The sequence below is a fragment of the Athene cunicularia genome (genome assembly GCF_003259725.1).
Source record: "Athene cunicularia isolate RWA chromosome 1 unlocalized genomic scaffold, athCun1 chr1_part2, whole genome shotgun sequence".
Lineage (NCBI taxonomy): Eukaryota > Metazoa > Chordata > Aves > Strigiformes > Strigidae > Athene > Athene cunicularia.
Genome location: NW_020799092.1, coordinates 72,807,519 through 72,824,369, shown reverse-complemented (window position 1 = coordinate 72,824,369; position 16,851 = coordinate 72,807,519). Strand labels below are relative to the sequence as shown.

The following is a 16,851-nucleotide window of genomic DNA, read 5'->3' as shown; positions in this document are numbered from 1 at the left end:
TCTTTATGTCTAATCTAAATCTACCCTCTTTAAGTTTAAAAGCTTTACTCCTCATCCTACCACTACACTCCCTGATCAAGAGTGCCTCCCCATCTTTTCTGCAGTTTCCCTTTAAGTACTGGAAGGCAGCTATAAGGTCTCCCTGGAGCCTTCTCCAGGCTCAACAACCCCAAATCTCTCAGCCTGTCCTCACAGGGGAGGTGCTTCAGCCCCCTGATCATCTTTGTGGCCTCCTCTGGACCCACTCAAGCAGGTCCATGTCCTTCTCATGTTGAGGGCCCCAGAGCTGGACACAGTGCTCCAGGTGGTTCTCATGAAAGAAGAGGAGGAGAATCACCTCCCTTGACCTGCTGGCCACACTTCTCTTGATGCAACCAAGGATGTGGTTGGCTTTCTGGGCTGTGACCACACATTGCTGGCTTATAGTCAGCTTTCCATCCATTGCTACTCCCAATTCCTTCTCTGCAGGGCTGCTCTCCATCCGCTCATTGCCCAGCCTGTATTTGTGCTTGGGATTGCCTGGACCCATGTTCAGGACCTTGCACTTGGCCTTGTTGAACTTCATGAGGTTTGCATGGGCCCACCTCTCAAGCCTGTCAAAGTCTCTCTAGATAGCATCGCTGCCCTCCAGAGTGTTGACTACACCACACATCTTGGTGCCGTCATCAAAGTTTCCAATGGAGCACTGAATCCCTCTGTCCATGTCTCCGACAAAGATGCTAAGCAGTGCTGTCCAACAATTACCAGTGAAAGCATCAGAAAAAAAACAACCTGTGATGTTTGTCTAGCTGTAGTATAAACCCTAGGTCTTCTGGGTTTTGTGAAAAGGCTTGGTCCGTTTCAGCAATATTTGTAAACTGAGCTTTCCATTTAAGAAAGCCTCTTCAATTTACTTAATTTGCTTTAAGGTTCTACTGTGACATTTCATAGAGCTGTAATTAAGAGTGCTTCAATGTTGGACATTCAATGGCTGTTTGGTCATTTTAAATTGCTTAATGATCATAGTCTGGGATTTCTTAGACAGAGATTTTTGTGACAGAAAATCTCCTAATATCTTTGATGTCAGGTTTTTGACCATTATTTGATGAAATTTGCCTTTAGGTAGCATGTTGATTTGCAGATCTCCTCCTTTTCCCTTACTCTGAGAAACTTGTGCAGTGCTTATAAGTGTGTAAACTTCATGTGAGCACCACATATGTTGTATATTTTGTCCTCTTGACATGTAGAAGTGTGTTCAGGAATAGGATTCCCTTCCACACCTTTCCATGGCTTGTATCTAGTGCTAAAATACTGGTGGGAGTGATTCTTCTCCTATAAAATTCAGTGCCCTGGCTTAGAGAATATACAGTAAAAAACATTTCTAAATCATCAGATAATTCCATGCTGATTATAAGTCTCCTCTACAGTTTGAAGAACTATCACCATGCAATTGAACTCATAACCGTCAGGAATGGATATTTCAAAATAGTTGGGAATACAAAGAGATGTGCCACGCAATAACTGTGATAGATTGAGAATGAGTGTTGTGATCAGCAAACAAGCATCATACAATGTTATACAGAGTTATCAGTTATACCGTAACATAAATTAATGAATCTTTATAAATATTATTTCTTCAAATAAGGATTTCCTTTCTCTCCGTCAAACATTGGTTGTTTGCTGCCAGCAAACACGTATTATTAAATATTTCCTAATACACTCCTTTTAACGTCACTGTCTAGACTTCAGCTGGTTGTACAATTTTTCATTTTCCTTATCTCTTTCATAACCTAGCTGAAATCAAAGTTAAAATAATTACAGGAAATAGATCACTCTCCAAAATGAAACAGAATTTTTCAAGGTTGGAATGATTAGTTTTCACGTAGCAAATTCTACATGGACAGTTGGAGAAAAAATAAATTAAACTGAATATTTAGTAATTTAAGGGTTTTTTTGTTAAGTAATAAAGTGAATATAATTACAATTTGGGAGAGAGACTGAGTATACACATTACAAATATTGTATAGTAATTGTTAATTGAAATCAAATACCTACTCAAAGCATTAAAGAAAGCATTAGAATGATTAAAGAAGATGGTAAAAGATGTGACTTCTGTTGCTGGTCAGTCCGTTGGTATAATGTATGACCACAATATAAGATGTGGCTTTGCTTACCTCAAATACTTATCAAAAGCAAATAAAAGTATTTCCTTAAATGAATGATATAATTAATGAAGGCAAATGTCCTCAAATTGAAGGTAATAGAAAGAGTAATATTCTCAAAATCCTTGAGTGACGTAGGAGCCTATGTCATATTTCCAAAAGTAAGAAAAGCTTTCTTATGAATAACTAAGGTGTTGGTACTTAAATCTTACTTAATATCTTGTACAAGAGAAAGCAGGTTTTTAAGTGACCTAGCAAAAGTCTTTGTCCTCCCACATACTGAAGTACAGCAATATAGAGAAGAATACAATAACATTTAAATATGAATGTAAACACAGATAAGTATAACGCATGATCATGCATTAATATAACACCATTTCTACTCATCAAATTTCCTGACTGAGACTGCAATCTTTTATATAATTTCTGAAGTAATTATAGGAATTTAGTTGCAGCACAGGTGAAAACAAACTGCATTTAAATTATTTCTTTCCTCATACAAATACTTGTGTGAGATTTTCAAGGAGCAAGTATTAAATATTTCAAGTAATGCATATTTATTTACACAGACCCACATTATCCATAAAAACACCCAGTGATCACCAAACATTAAAAATAAGAAACAGACTCCTTTGTATGTGTGGTGTTTGTCATGTCTTCCATAAGAGAAAATATTATTCACATAGGCTGTTTCTGCATATTCCTTCAGTTTCTTTAAATGGTGGTTGTCCATAGCAGCCTAAAGCTAACTGGAGTTCACATGCAGTAACATACTTTTAGGCAGGGTTTTATTTTTTAAATTTTATTTATTTTATTTATAATTTTTCCACATGGCAAAGTCTGAAATTAGTTTCAGCTTAGTAACACTTTTTTTTTTCATAAAATGCTGGGAACACTGATGAGGTTCACAACATGTGTAAACTGCTGTCCTTTTTTTAGGGACATGCTCTCATTTTCCCGTTGGTACATTGCCCACTTGCATAAACCCACAGTCAGATACAGATAGTGGGTTTCTGCAGCCCATTTCAGTATTGCTGTCAGTTAAATTTCTGATGGAGATCTGAGCTTCTGGCTTCACAACCTAAAACTGGATGATGTAAGACAGAACTCTACTTTGCAGTGATAGTATAATGGTTGCTATTAAAATCACTAGCCATTGAGTGTTCTTTGCTTTCAACAGTGGTACATAAATATATCTTCAGAAAAGCAAATTTTCCTCCTCTTTGAAACTCATTTCATGCACTCTGCCTAATAAAGCTCTTTTGATGGTTTTTCATTGTCATAATATTTCATAAAAGCTTTTTTAAACTAAGAAGCTTAAAATAGGTCTCTCAAAGAAATGTAGAGTACTACAAGTTTTCAGCGGTTTTATTATCCTACTAATGCAAAGAAACTAGCAATGGAGGGTTGCAGTTACTTGAAAATCTTCTCTATTTTACCCTTTGCACCAAAAATCTTTCAAATCTTACGGTTGGGTTTGGTTTTTTTTTCCTTTTCTGGATCTAAACATTCTTCTCTCTGTCCCTGCACAGTCATCACTTGAAACTTCTTCCCAAAATAGCAACTATTGAGACAATACGTTTCTGAAAAATAGTTATGCTATTCCTCTTTTTTAAAGGGTAAAAAACCCATATACTTAATATAGCATCTAGCAGGAAATTGTATAATCCAGGAAGCTAAAGGTGGCATGGACCAGTGGCTGCTCAGCTCATTCTTTCAGGTTTTTCACGTTGCAGTTTCTATTCTGTCTTGGAACAGCAAAGAAAAAGAATTTTATTCAGTCAAGGAAATCAGCTTTACAAATATTTGGTATGGAATGTTCGAAAGAGAATATTTTTATTAAACTTTTTAATTATTTTTTGCAGAATATTTTTTAAAAGAATGTTTAAGAAAAATGTTGCCTAATTATGTAGGAATAAAACAGAGAAAAATTAAAGATTAATGCTGATTTAAACTTGTTTTTCAAAGACACTGGCTTTGCATAGTTGCTCATCTTTCTAAAGTTAGGTGGGAGCAGAATATATTCCAAATACATAATAATGAGATGAAATTATAATTTAAAGGCAATTTAAAGTTATTAAGAACCATCTGAATCTGTGTTGCATTAAACCAAGGGGCAGTGGAGGTAAATAGCAAACAATGCCTTTCTTATGTACAGTAAATGGTGCAGTTTATAATTTTGAACAATGACTTGATCCTTCGTTGTCCCTTTGTCCCAGGCAGCCAATTAATAGTTAGAGCAGTGAGTGACACATTGCTTCTGTTAGGATGGTGACCTGAATTATCACGTAAGATTTCTGTTTCTGACCTCTCTTATTCAAGGATGTGAAAAGAGTCCTGTTTTCCTTAGTAATGCTTGGAAGTGTCCAACAAATTCTTCACTTCAAAATTTGCAGCCTGTTTTTGCAGGCATCCCATACCCCCAGAAATTTGTCCTTTTTTGCTTCAAGCTATATGAATTTATTAGTGTCTTTCCAGCCACCTGTTAGCCTTTCACCCCAGCATATAACACCAGTCATCAATCCTCTCCCCATCTGTCCCCACAGACCCCTGAAATAACACTCGGGTCACTCTTTTCAATACAGTCAACTGATTTGCTCAACAGCTTCTCTGTCTTGCACTATCTTGTCATATATAAAGACCTGTAGCCTGTAAGAAGAGTGCTTGACACACTTAGCAAGATCTGCAGATAATGGGTTTTGATGGCTGTCATTAATACCCAACAGTACAACTTGTCCTGCATCTCTGGATCACTTGCAGAGTTCCACTCACTATGCTGAATTCTAGGGGTATTAAAGCCTCATCATTCATAGATGAGATTGTCTAAATAGAGTGTTTTAAATAATACATTTGAAATTCGCACTCAGATACACTTTAGGCAAGTGTCTGAGTTCAGACAACTCAGATCTGATGATGAGAAAAGCTGCAAAAGTACAAAAACGGGGCTTTAAAAATCAGATTGGCTTTTGTAGTGGACACACATTCTGTTAAAAACAACTCATGGAGATTCCTAAAATAGGGCCAAGCACAAGCCCATTTGTCTTGATAACAAATAATAGCCCAAAATTATTTTTCTGAGAACAAGGTTGATGGGAGGACAAAAGCTGCCTAGCTGTCACTATATAAGAGTGCACAAAGAGGAGATAATGATGAGAAACCACCATAAAGACTTGATATGACGTTTATTATGGCAATTATGATGGGGTTAATTATCCTTTGACTTAAATTGCAGCTGAAAAAGAAAACACTGGAAGTGACTGTCTGGGATTATGATAGATTCTCTTCAAATGACTTCCTCGGTGAAGTGAGTATCTTATTTCCTCCTCTCTAACCCTGACTACTTAGAAAACTGATAAACTGCATGCTGCTATTTGGATACAGTTCTCTTCAAAGGTATGATACATGTGTTAAATAAAACCTTTTTTACATCACCGCTTTTTTTTTTTTTTTTTTTTTTTTTTTCATAACAAATTTCTTTCATTCACACACAACAGATGCCTTCCCTTTATCTTGATAAACTGTAGGCAAATTCATTTAGGACTCAACACAATGTTGCTTCACTGAAAATTAAGAATATTTTTGAGCCTGAGATAGGAACAGCCTTCACAGTGGCTGAATAGGGAATTTTTGCCTGATAAGCTGTCTGCCTTGCTTTTAACATAACATCAGAAGGCTGAAGAGGTATCAGTCTTGGTAAAGGAATAAAAGATTAAATTCTGCCATCAAGCCATGATTAGCACATGCACAATAGTCTGCAAGTGTGAGTAATTTGGTCTTACTGATCAAGGTCTCATTTTTATCACTACAAAGTAGTAATATCATTACCAAAGTATGACCAAAGGTAAAATCTCATAATTAATAATAAATGAGATGAGCGATCATGGGAGGAAGTATGCTCTCTCTTTCAAAAGCAAATAAACACACGTAAACAAATGCAAAAGCAACACGTATGATACAGAATTACCAGCAATAATTATTATGTCAAAAATGTAATTAAAAATGTTATTACAAAAGAGGATTATAATTAGAAACAGAAGCCCAGGAAAATCGATTGCTCATATTCAGAGTAAGTCAGAGTATCCCTGCTCATTCTACATTTGAATTTCACAAAAAGGCACTCAGTTCAGCTCCAGTTCCCCTTTGTGTAAGTACAAAACTGAGCAATCAGTGTCACTATTTGAACAATTACTAAAATAAATGTATAGGAAGCAGCTACATGATTACTTATTTCCTGCATGCTTCATCAGTATTCTTGTTGAGTTCAGCATGTTTGTCCAAATGCAGGGCTTTACTGAATATTTACATCATTGTTATCTGTGACATTTAGAAAATGGATGCTCCAGCAGCTGCTTCTACGGGAATATTTAAACTTTTGCCTTCAAATATTTTCAACCTCGAAAACGATTTTATTTATTAAGTCATTCATATATAGATATGAAAACAGTTCTTCATGGACTATCCAGTGTATTTCCGGACCAGGATGTCCGGAGGAATCCTGTACCACAACATCAGATATGGGATATCCAAATTGTGCCCTAAGGACTTGCTTGAATAGGGCCAGCATCACCTGCATGCCCCAGAAGGCAGGTGACACACTGGTTCACATCCATGGAGTGTGAACCCTCTTCTCCCATAAAGCAGAGTCCGCAGCCCATACTGCCTGTTGGGAACAATCCCCAACCATGCTATCTTCCAAACATTCCCAAAGCTATGACCAAAAACCACAACAGGGAACATGCTAAATAGTTGATCTGTTCAGATTAAGTATAGACCTAACCAGAAAGACCGTCAGGTCATATACAACCTAGGGAGCTGAGAGAAAAAAAGGCTTTTAACCTTGCAGAAACAATCAGTTGTTAAAAGACTTCCCCAGCCCTAAACTTGAAGAGACTTTCTTTTATGCAGTCTTGTAATAAACTGACAAAAACACTGTTCCCTGAAGTAACTGAATACTTTTGTCTACTAGTTTTAAATCTTCCCTACCTGACATTAGATTTAACCCTCTCACCTTAGAGTGAAATGAAAGACTATTTTTATCCTTTTCTTCATTCAAGACTCTATGATGCCTCTAGTACTTTACATCTCTTGGTCCTCTCAGCTGCAAAACTGTTAAGGCATGAAAGGTCTTTATTGGTCCTAATGCAAATTTTTTTTTTAAAGAAATTTCACAGAAATTTTGCTATCAATGGAGGTGGCGTAGGACAGATTTTAGCTACAATGAATTTTTTTTTTTTTAGCCAAGTCGCTCTTTTCATTTCCACATTGCTATTGCATCTTCCTTTTTTTTTTTTCCAATGGAGTTTTGAGGCCTAAATGGCCTATTGCATTCTATTATTTTAGTGAAGTGCAAATGTATCTCTATTCTTTGTCTTTTGTTAAAAATTCTGCATATGTGGGTTTTTTAAAGAAAAAAGTACCAGTGTCATATTATTGAAGACCTTATTATAAACAAATATCAAAAATACCAAATTATTTGTTGTTTTACTAACACGGACAAAAGAGAGAAAATAACACTGCCCAATTTTTCTATTAGAATATGTCTATACAGAGGCATGATGACTACATATCTTCTTAGTCTCGCTTTCAAGCTAGTGCTCACAAGCTACACTTTAAACTATCTGGACTTCCTGGTATGGAGCTAAGCCTGAGGTCCTGTTGAAAAGACATGTTACTTCAGACACAACAATATGCTAACAAATGTGGGTTTGTGATTACAGCTGCCTCTTTATCAGGTGAGGTCAGAGTGTTGGCAGAGAGTCCTAAATCTGTCACCATACAGCCTTATACCCTTAACTTCTTACATTTGATTGCACCTTCTTGTAACACAGATGTAGACTCTTCTGGTATACTCATTCATTAACAGATCAGATACAGGGCATTTATTGTACTTTGATTTATTTATAGGTATTAATCGAGTTATCCAGTGTCTCTCAGCTGGACAACACTCCTCGGTGGTACCCTCTGAAAGAACAGAGTGAAAACATTGATCATGGGAAATCTCATTCTGGACAGAGTAGCCAGCCATCTCCAAAACCATCTGTCATCAAGAGCAGAAGTCATGGAATCTTCCCGGACCCCTCCAAGGGTAGGAACAACTTGGTGCACCTGATATGAAATGTTTTCTCAGATGATGGGAAAATCTTTGCTGTGCGTAAGTTCCAAAAGAAAAATAAAATTACTGCTATGAAGTTTGTATCCACTCATATTAAAACCATATTTATCTCTGTAATGAATTCACTGGAGCCAAGGCTTGATTTAGCTCGATCAGTGCTAGCCAACTTACTAAGTAATTATGTCCTTAAAAGAGCAGCTTACAAACTCTACATGTTTTGCACAGCTACTATAGATTCTGTGTCCTTTTTATTTTTCTGGTAGCCTTGGCCAAATTTGATACATATTTAGCTTTCTATTTTTCATGTTCCTTAAATATTCTATGGCATTTTATCTTCTGGAAATGTCACATTAATATTTTATAGAATAACAATTATGTTATAATAATGCATGTGCATTTCCAGTCAATGACAATGGGCTGTAGCATATCTCAATTGTATTGGAAATCAGTGCAACTGATATAGTAGAATTATACTAGTGTTTACAAAAGCAGAATTGATATCAGTGTTTCTTGCTCAACAAAATTTATCTCTACTATTTTTTTTTTTTATACTAAGTAGTTGGTTGCCAGTTGCTTACTTAAAACAGAGTATATGTCATATCTAAGCAAAAGCAAATCCAAATAACTTCCAGATGAGAGCCTCAGAGTCATAAGTCTCTCCTCCATCTCCTCTCTATTTCTCTGTGTAATGTTTTGCTGGGGTTAATATAGAAGCTGTGGTTAGTTAGGCTATAGTTTTGACCCATGCATTCATCAGAATAAAACTGTTTGCGTTAGGTAAGTATTTGGTACTGGTGTAAGTGATGCTAGTTAGTCTCTACATACTAAAGAAGTAGAAAGTGGAAAACAGATTAGTCTTTAGGCTACCCTATCATTCCACCAGTTTGAACCAGCACAGGAGGCATAATTCACAGGTGATAGGAACCCAACAGCAGATTAAATTTTCCCTGGGCCAGGAAGAAGTGGGGAAGTAGAAAATGGTGCATCACAAGACTTTCCTAATCATGATGTATCCTGGGCCTTTGATGGCATTGCACAGCTTAATCTTTATTCCATGTTCGGGCATGCAGCTAGAAATGCCAGTCCTGAGGTATAAAAAGTAATTGTCTGGAGTTTTTTAGTGAATGAAACAGTTGTGCTTCTTCATTTTCTTGGTAGACATGCAGGTGCCCACCATTGAGAAATCCCACAGCAGTCCAGGGAGCTCCAAATCTTCCTCTGAAGGACATCTACGTTCTCACGGTCCATCTCGCAGCCAAAGCAAAACCAGCGTCACTCAAACTCACCTTGAAGACGCTGGGGCAGCCATCGCCGCTGCTGAAGCAGCTGTCCAACAGCTTCGCCTTCAACCAAGTAAAAGACGCAAATAAATTCCTCAGCATGGCAGCTTAATGTTCATCTGTTGCCTTTTTCCCTGCTGTCCTTCCCTTTTTGGCTATTTTTTTTCTGTTCTTGGCACACTGTGCTCACTCTGTTCAATGTCTTTCTTTGTGCGCCTGTGTGTGAATACATATAATTACAATATACTCTTGTATTAAGTCTTTTATTTATTTATTTATTTATTTATTTATTTTAATTTATATAGACTGCAGTGAAACTGGCTGTTTCTCCATCAGTCCCTTCACTCATGGTCCATGATGTTCCATGGTTGTGCATGACTCACAGAGAATTCTTCCATTGTGTGGTGGTGTTTTGATGTCACTAAATAACTACCAATGAAATAATCAAAATCTGCAGAGATGCAGCTGCCAGGACTTCAATTTGCACATGACAAGTACTGAGAGCACAGTAACAAGAAGACATATCTAGAAGTAGTAACCAGGAAGGACAGTATTATATACACAAAAGAAGATTTAAAGTTAAAGAAAAAAGTTTTTTAACTACATGGCTGAGATTTCTATTTTTGAAATGACTGTAAATATCTGATTTTTTTTGAAAGGAAATATAAAGCAACCTTTATATCTCAGATAAAATCATGTTAGTGATGAGCAGAACAGCAATAGGCAAAAACATTAAACACATTGCAAATCATTAAACACAAAAAGCCATTAACAACATTAGATATCAACAGTGTTACCAAGTTAGCAAAGTCAAAGGGATTTGACAGCTAAGTCGGGTGTCATAGTTCAATTTTTCTAGTACTTTTTGTGCCATGGGTTGATTATGGGTCAAGATAGATTTTGTCTGACAACTTTGAATACATAAGTAAATTAAAACTTTTCCATTCAAAAGCATTGTTCTCCAGAGTATACTTCAGACCACTATCTGATTGCTAGTTGAGGGTTTAATTGATGTCAAATTAAAATTCTCTGACTGTGGAATCATTGTGTTTGTCTTCAGGGTTTGTTGATATGCCATAAACTTACCACGGTATAATGCAAAAAGCTGGGGGAAAATTATTTCCTCTGTCTTCACCACCATTAATAAAGAAACAGCCAGTTTTAATACTCTTTAATGCTGTGCATGTGGTGTCTCTTTGGTGTTTGAAAACACTACTTACTTAAATAGAGAAAAAAACACTTCTGTTTGCATGAATAACATTTAAGCTGGTTCCATCTGAGGATACATACTCTGGGTTTCCATTTCACCCACACTGCCACAGCAGCACATAAAAGCGGTCAGTCTAATCATGCCAGGAAGCAGCACAGACACAGCATAGCAGGAGTCCTCCCTATTCAAAGAACTCAGTCTGACAATCTGCCTCCACCAGCCAATGACAACAAAGACCAAAGCCAACTAGCCCTCAGGAAAGTGATGTCTGATGGACCAGTCAAGCCTGAAGGAGGTGAGCAGAAAGACATGGTTAAGAAACCAACCACATCCCAAATACTTCTTGCCATGTCTACTAATTCATTGCAATATTTAATTATTTATTTTACCCCTCCATTAAGTGCTGTAAACGTTAACATGAATCAAGAACTCTGCTTGATTTTTCCACATCAGTGCATAAATCAGTAATTAAAAACTGTGCTAAGAAACATGACAAACCAAGAAATGTGTGCACTTCCATTCCACTGGAGGACTTAGACTTCTGTTGAAAAATGGTATAGCTTTGCTCATGTTGTTGCCTAATAAAAAGTATGCATCCAAGCTGGTCTTCTTAAGCGTGATTTAACATTTTTTTCTACTGTGATAAAAACATAATTGCACATTTTCGTTTCTGGAATTCTAATTGGGACATTAGCAATTCCTTTTTCCTCTCCCAACATAGTTGTTATGTCAAAAGCCATTAACATAGATATTTTTTCAAACCGCCAGTGGAAAGGAAAGGAGTTTTGATCCATGTATAGCTCAATCTCTTGACAACATTCCTATCAGCCTCTTAAAAAATTATTTTCTTCCTGTAGGCACCTGTACATCAAACCTAAATGCCACATATCATCAGTTTCTCCCTTCATCACAAATAAAGAGCCAGAATCTCAATTGGTTCAAATTGGCACTGTTCTTTTGACTTCTGGAGCATTTTGTTTATTTCCATGGAATCTGAGGAATTATCCCAATAAACTTACACACTGGACTCCCAGATCTTCTCCTGTGCCATAATCCCTTCCCAAGCTCTAATGATTCATCAAAGGTTTTTATGTGAAAAAAACATTGCACACCATGGACAATGCAATCTGGCTGAGAAGGTTGTTAGGAGAGAAAGAGGGAATGATGCTTCAAATGATATACCCTAAAGGCAACGAGTCATTAAGAGAACTGGTGTGATGTTAAAAGAGCTAATTAACAAGGGCAAATTTAACAAATAATTTTAAACATTTTATTTAGATATAACAGGTTGTTTCTTATGAGAGCCTTAAGAAGTCTTCCATAACTATATCTCTCTACACACAATATGTCTGTCCACCCACACGCATGTTGTCTTACTCTACAACTCAGCTCCATACACTTATTTCAGACAGAGGCCAGAGAACATCATGGTACTAGTTCATGCATCATGGCCCATCCTATTCCTGAGATGTATACCATAGAAATTTAAATAACTCTTAGGAACCATTGAAGTGTCATGTCTGTAGAGATTTATCGTAAAGACTTTTGGCATAGACAAGAAATGCTAAAACCTTTTCCTTGTGATATAAGGTTGAATCAAGGTTCACATACACTTTTATGATAAGAAAATAGCTAAGCTGTTGGCTTCGAGTACACTTCCCACTGAACTGTTATGCTAATGTCTTTACTTTTAAAATTGCAAAAGGGATATATATCAATATGCCCTTGACTCACCAGTATTAGAAGCATCATAGAGAGTTATGGGAATAAGAGCCCACATTAATATCATTAATATATAAGTGAGGTTAGAGTTACTGCAAAGAGACATGGTACTTTTGTCTTTTTACTTCTGACACACACAATGCATGGTCATCTGCACAAAGTTTATAAGTCTGATTTCAGATCTGTGAGAAGTTTTGGCTTCTTCTTATTGTGCCAAAACTATTTTTTTCTAATTTATTCATATGAGGTAGGACAATAATTGCCATTGTTAGGTTGATGGATCTCATGCATTTCAGCAGGAACAAAAAGAAAGATTAGTTAATTGCAGTTTTGTCGAGTATGTAAGTAAAATGAGAAGAGATTATGACCTTGAGCAGAAAAAATACCAAAGATGCTCAAAACAGCCTTCAGTTTATGGAGTTCTTTGCAGGAGGAAGAGGTGAGGAAGGAAGCAGAGGTTTCTCCTGCAGTTCAGAATTTTTAAAAGTGGAGAGTATTGTGAACAATGAATATTAGGGCATCATCATTTTGCAAGTCCATTCCTACAGGGATGGTGCATAGTTGTGGTACCCACCCCCATACTTTATTGGCACCTGGAAAAGAATGCATTATGATATGCTTATATGCACTGGAACAGTCATCTTGGCCAGTTAGTGATTTTTTGTCATTAAGTCTCAAAGCCCTTTATTAAGGAAGCCAATACAGATAATCCACACCATTATATTTTTTGTCCCACAGTTTTTTTCTCTGAAATTTATCAGTGAACAACACCTTTTAGAACAACTGTTTGTTTTTTTCAGCCCAAGCACACAAGGTGGTAGTAATCTAGGAAGATTTCCACAAGGGTGGTGGGAAAAATTCTATGCTGTGAGTGATCATCAGTCCTTATCTACCTAAGTGAACCCTCAGAAAGTTTCCTCCTTTAACCTAGTCTTTCAACACCTTTTTTGTTTGTTTGTTTGTTTGTTTTGAATTGAATTGGCACTTGAAAAAAACAAAACAAAACTAGAACCCTCAGTCATTCTTAGAGTGCCCCAGAGAAATCTTTCTCTACTTCTGACTTCTAGGACCTTTTCCATTGGATGCATTTTTTCAGTTATTAATTATTTGTCTGATGAGAAGTAAAACAGAAATAATAAACAAAACCAGCATCCATGGTATACATTATATTTTGTGAATGCAAAGGAGTTGCATCAGTTTTTTTGTTGGACTGAACTATTTCTGTAGTCATTTTAAACAGTAAAAAAATGTATTTTAATCAATCTGTTTTAAAATTAAGGTGAAGCTACAAAAGAAAACATTGGTCTTTGTTCAATACTTTTGTAAAATCCAATATTCAGCTACAGCATGTAATTAAAAATAAACCATAAACTATAATTTTCTTGTTGCCTGTGAGAGATAAGAGTGTGATATGCAAAGAAACCAACTGCATAATACAAATTCCCTTCACACCCCTCAGAGAGGAACAATAACATTTCAGAGCCAACCCTTTCAAGGCAGAAGTTGCAAGGGATCCAAGCCAGAGGGAGAGAGCAGTGCCTGGGTTTGAGTTAATTTGATTTTGTATCTGTGAAAAATCTGAATCATTGCTAATTATACATCCATATAAAATTAAGCATATTCCTTTCAACACAAATCTGTGTATTAGTTTATCCACCAGATAAGGCAGTTTTAGAGATAATGTACATTAGTCCACCTTCTTTTACAATCCCACAGAAAGATCATTCCATCATATGGAATTTTCTTGATAGGTCAATTGTGTTAAATATAATAAATTATTTTAGAGTTCTTCAGATATTTAACAGAGATATTCTCATGGTAATTACCAGTTCTCTGGATATACACATATAAAACAGTACGTGTGTCCGCAATGTAGTTATTTACTGATTTTATGTAAAAAGCTTTTTCAAAGCCAGTTTATATTTTTGAAAGAATGAACTACATGCTTTAGTTTTAATAACTTCCAATAAAGTGATCAAGAAAGACAAGGAACAACAAAATTTCCCTTCAGTGTCTATGTGAGGTAGCAAGGTACACCAGCTCTACCTCACTAGAACTGACAGTATAGTTTCCTGTGAAATACGAAGTTCGGAGCACAACAAAAAAGATACACTTCACCATATAGTCAGCATTTATCTACATCAGTGATCATTTTTAAAGTACACTGTTTTATAGGGAGCTGTGGTCTCTACATGGGTATAGCTTAATGGGTAAAATTCAATGGGCTTGTCTTTATTTGCAGAGGAAAAGGAGAGAGTTTTTCCCCAGAAGGGCAAAGGAAGAGACCAAAGAAGAAAATTTCTAGAAAATTATTTTGATTATTCCTGGGATCTTTGATGAACAGTAATTTAATATTCAAATACCTCAGTAGGTGATTTTTAAGCCCAAATAACATATTAGTCCTATGCATTTTACTATTCTTTCAGACATGAGAGAGAAGCTACAAGTCAATACACTATTGCTTGAACATCATATGATGGATGCCATATGGACTTCCTCTTTATTTGATACACATCTGGGAGTGTTGATCTGCTCGAGGGTGGGGAGGCTCTGCAGAGAGACCTGGACAGGCTGGAGCCATGGGCTGAGCCCAACTGGGGGAGTTTCCATAAGGGCAAATGCCGGGGGCTGCCCTTGGGCCACAACAACCCCCAGCAGCGCTACAGGCCTGGGGAGGAGTGGCTGGAGAGCTGCCAGTCAGAGAGGGACCTGGGGGGGTGATTGACAGCCAGCTGGACAGGAGCCAGCAGTGTGCCCAGGTGGCCAAGAAGGCCAATGGCATCCTGGCTTGTGTCAGCACTAGCGTGGCCAGCAGGGACAGGGAAGGGATCTGAGCCCTGTACTCGGCACTGGTGAGGCCGCCCCTCGATTCCTGTGTTCAGTTTTGGGCCCCTCACTACAAAAAGGACATTGAATGACTCGAGCGTGTCCAGAGAAGGGAACGGAGCTGGTGCAGGGTCTGGAGCACAGGTCGTATGGGGAGCGGCTGAGGGAACTGGGGGGGTTTAGTCTGGAGAAGAGGAGGCTGAGGGGAGACCTCATCACCCTCTACAGCTCTCTGAAATGAGGGTGCAGAGAGCTGGGGATGAGTCTCTTCAACCAAGTAACAAGTGATAGGACAAGAGGTAATGGTCCCAAGTTGCGCCAGGGAAGGTTTAGACTGGATATTAGGAAGCATTTCTTTCCAGAAGGGGTTGTTGGGTGTTGGAATGGGCTGCCCATGGAGGTGGTGGAGTCCCCATCCCTGGAGGTGTTTAGGAGTAGATTCGACACAGTGCTTAGGGATACAGTTTAGTTGAGGTCAGTGTTAGTTTAACGGTTGGACTAGATGATCTTCAAGGTCTTTTCCAACCTTGATGATTCTGTGATTCTGTGGAAAAAAAAACAAGCAAACAACATGCCAGGAGAAAAGCACTGCTATACTATTGACCTGAATTAGTCAGCCAATGTTAACCATCTAGACAGAATAGCAGGTTATTCAGTTAAAGGTCCAAACATACCTGTTAAATTATCATTAAGGTAATTCAAACAATACCTTTCTACAGAAATTTCTATCTATTTTTCCCATTTTTTTTTTTTCAACCCCAAACCTCTGGAAATTGAAAATCACATTTTCTGAAAGCCTCCAAATCTCTTGCATGTACCCAGAATTTATTTCTCCTATCCCATAGAGAACATTTAATCTTTTACATTGTAAATTTTCCATTATGACACAAAAGCTTTTCTGTGATATCCTAAGAGGAAACTACTTTCCAAATAACTGTGTGTCAAGCAGTTTCACTGGTCAGAGGGAGGTCTGCTATCAGAGCTAATATGGTTAACTAAAATATCTAAAGTAGACAAACTGTGCATCAGCATTTTCACAATTGTACCCAAATGAGCCTGTCAATTTACACCTCTCGAAGATCACTGGTTTAAGACACTTTAGTTCAAAAGGCAGCATACGTGCTTTTAACACCCTTGGTCCAACAACTTTAATGAAAGTTCACGAGAGTCAGCAGAATGGGTAAAAGCTACACAGAGTTGTGATTTGATGTGATATGATGTATGAATCCATGATACAGGTCTGAGTCATCACTGTGTAATTCCTACCCAGTTAGCTGTAAGAAATTAAAATCGACATGAATTTTCCTTATCACTAAGTTGTATTTACTGGCATTAGCAGCAATGTGGAGTGAAATGAAATTGATTCCTAGGTTCTATAAATCTTTGGGATTGGATATGATTGTGGATTTAAATACCTGCTTATTTGGGGTCCCTTTAGGTCTATACCCATTTTAACACTTTTAATAGTCAATGCCATGTTTTAATTTCCTACAATAATTTAGGATTTTTCCTGCACACTTTAAATAATTTACTGCCCAAAGCTCTTTTATATGTAGCTTT

The 16,851-nt window shown here is 37.2% G+C and overlaps 1 protein-coding gene across 1 annotated transcript in view; it reads left to right on the top strand.

Annotated features, from left to right (window-relative positions):
* Positions 1 to 16,851, top strand: part of PCLO (piccolo presynaptic cytomatrix protein) — a gene marked incomplete at its 5' end in the record, with an annotated part of 357,264 nt that overhangs the window by 282,819 nt on the left and 57,594 nt on the right. The window contains 4 exons of the mRNA XM_026868016.1: positions 5,374 to 5,445; positions 8,046 to 8,226; positions 9,412 to 9,606; positions 10,856 to 11,038. Of these exons, the coding sequence (XP_026723817.1) occupies positions 5,374 to 5,445; positions 8,046 to 8,226; positions 9,412 to 9,606; positions 10,856 to 11,038 (631 nt within the window). The remainder of the gene's footprint in view (positions 1 to 5,373; positions 5,446 to 8,045; positions 8,227 to 9,411; positions 9,607 to 10,855; positions 11,039 to 16,851) is intronic.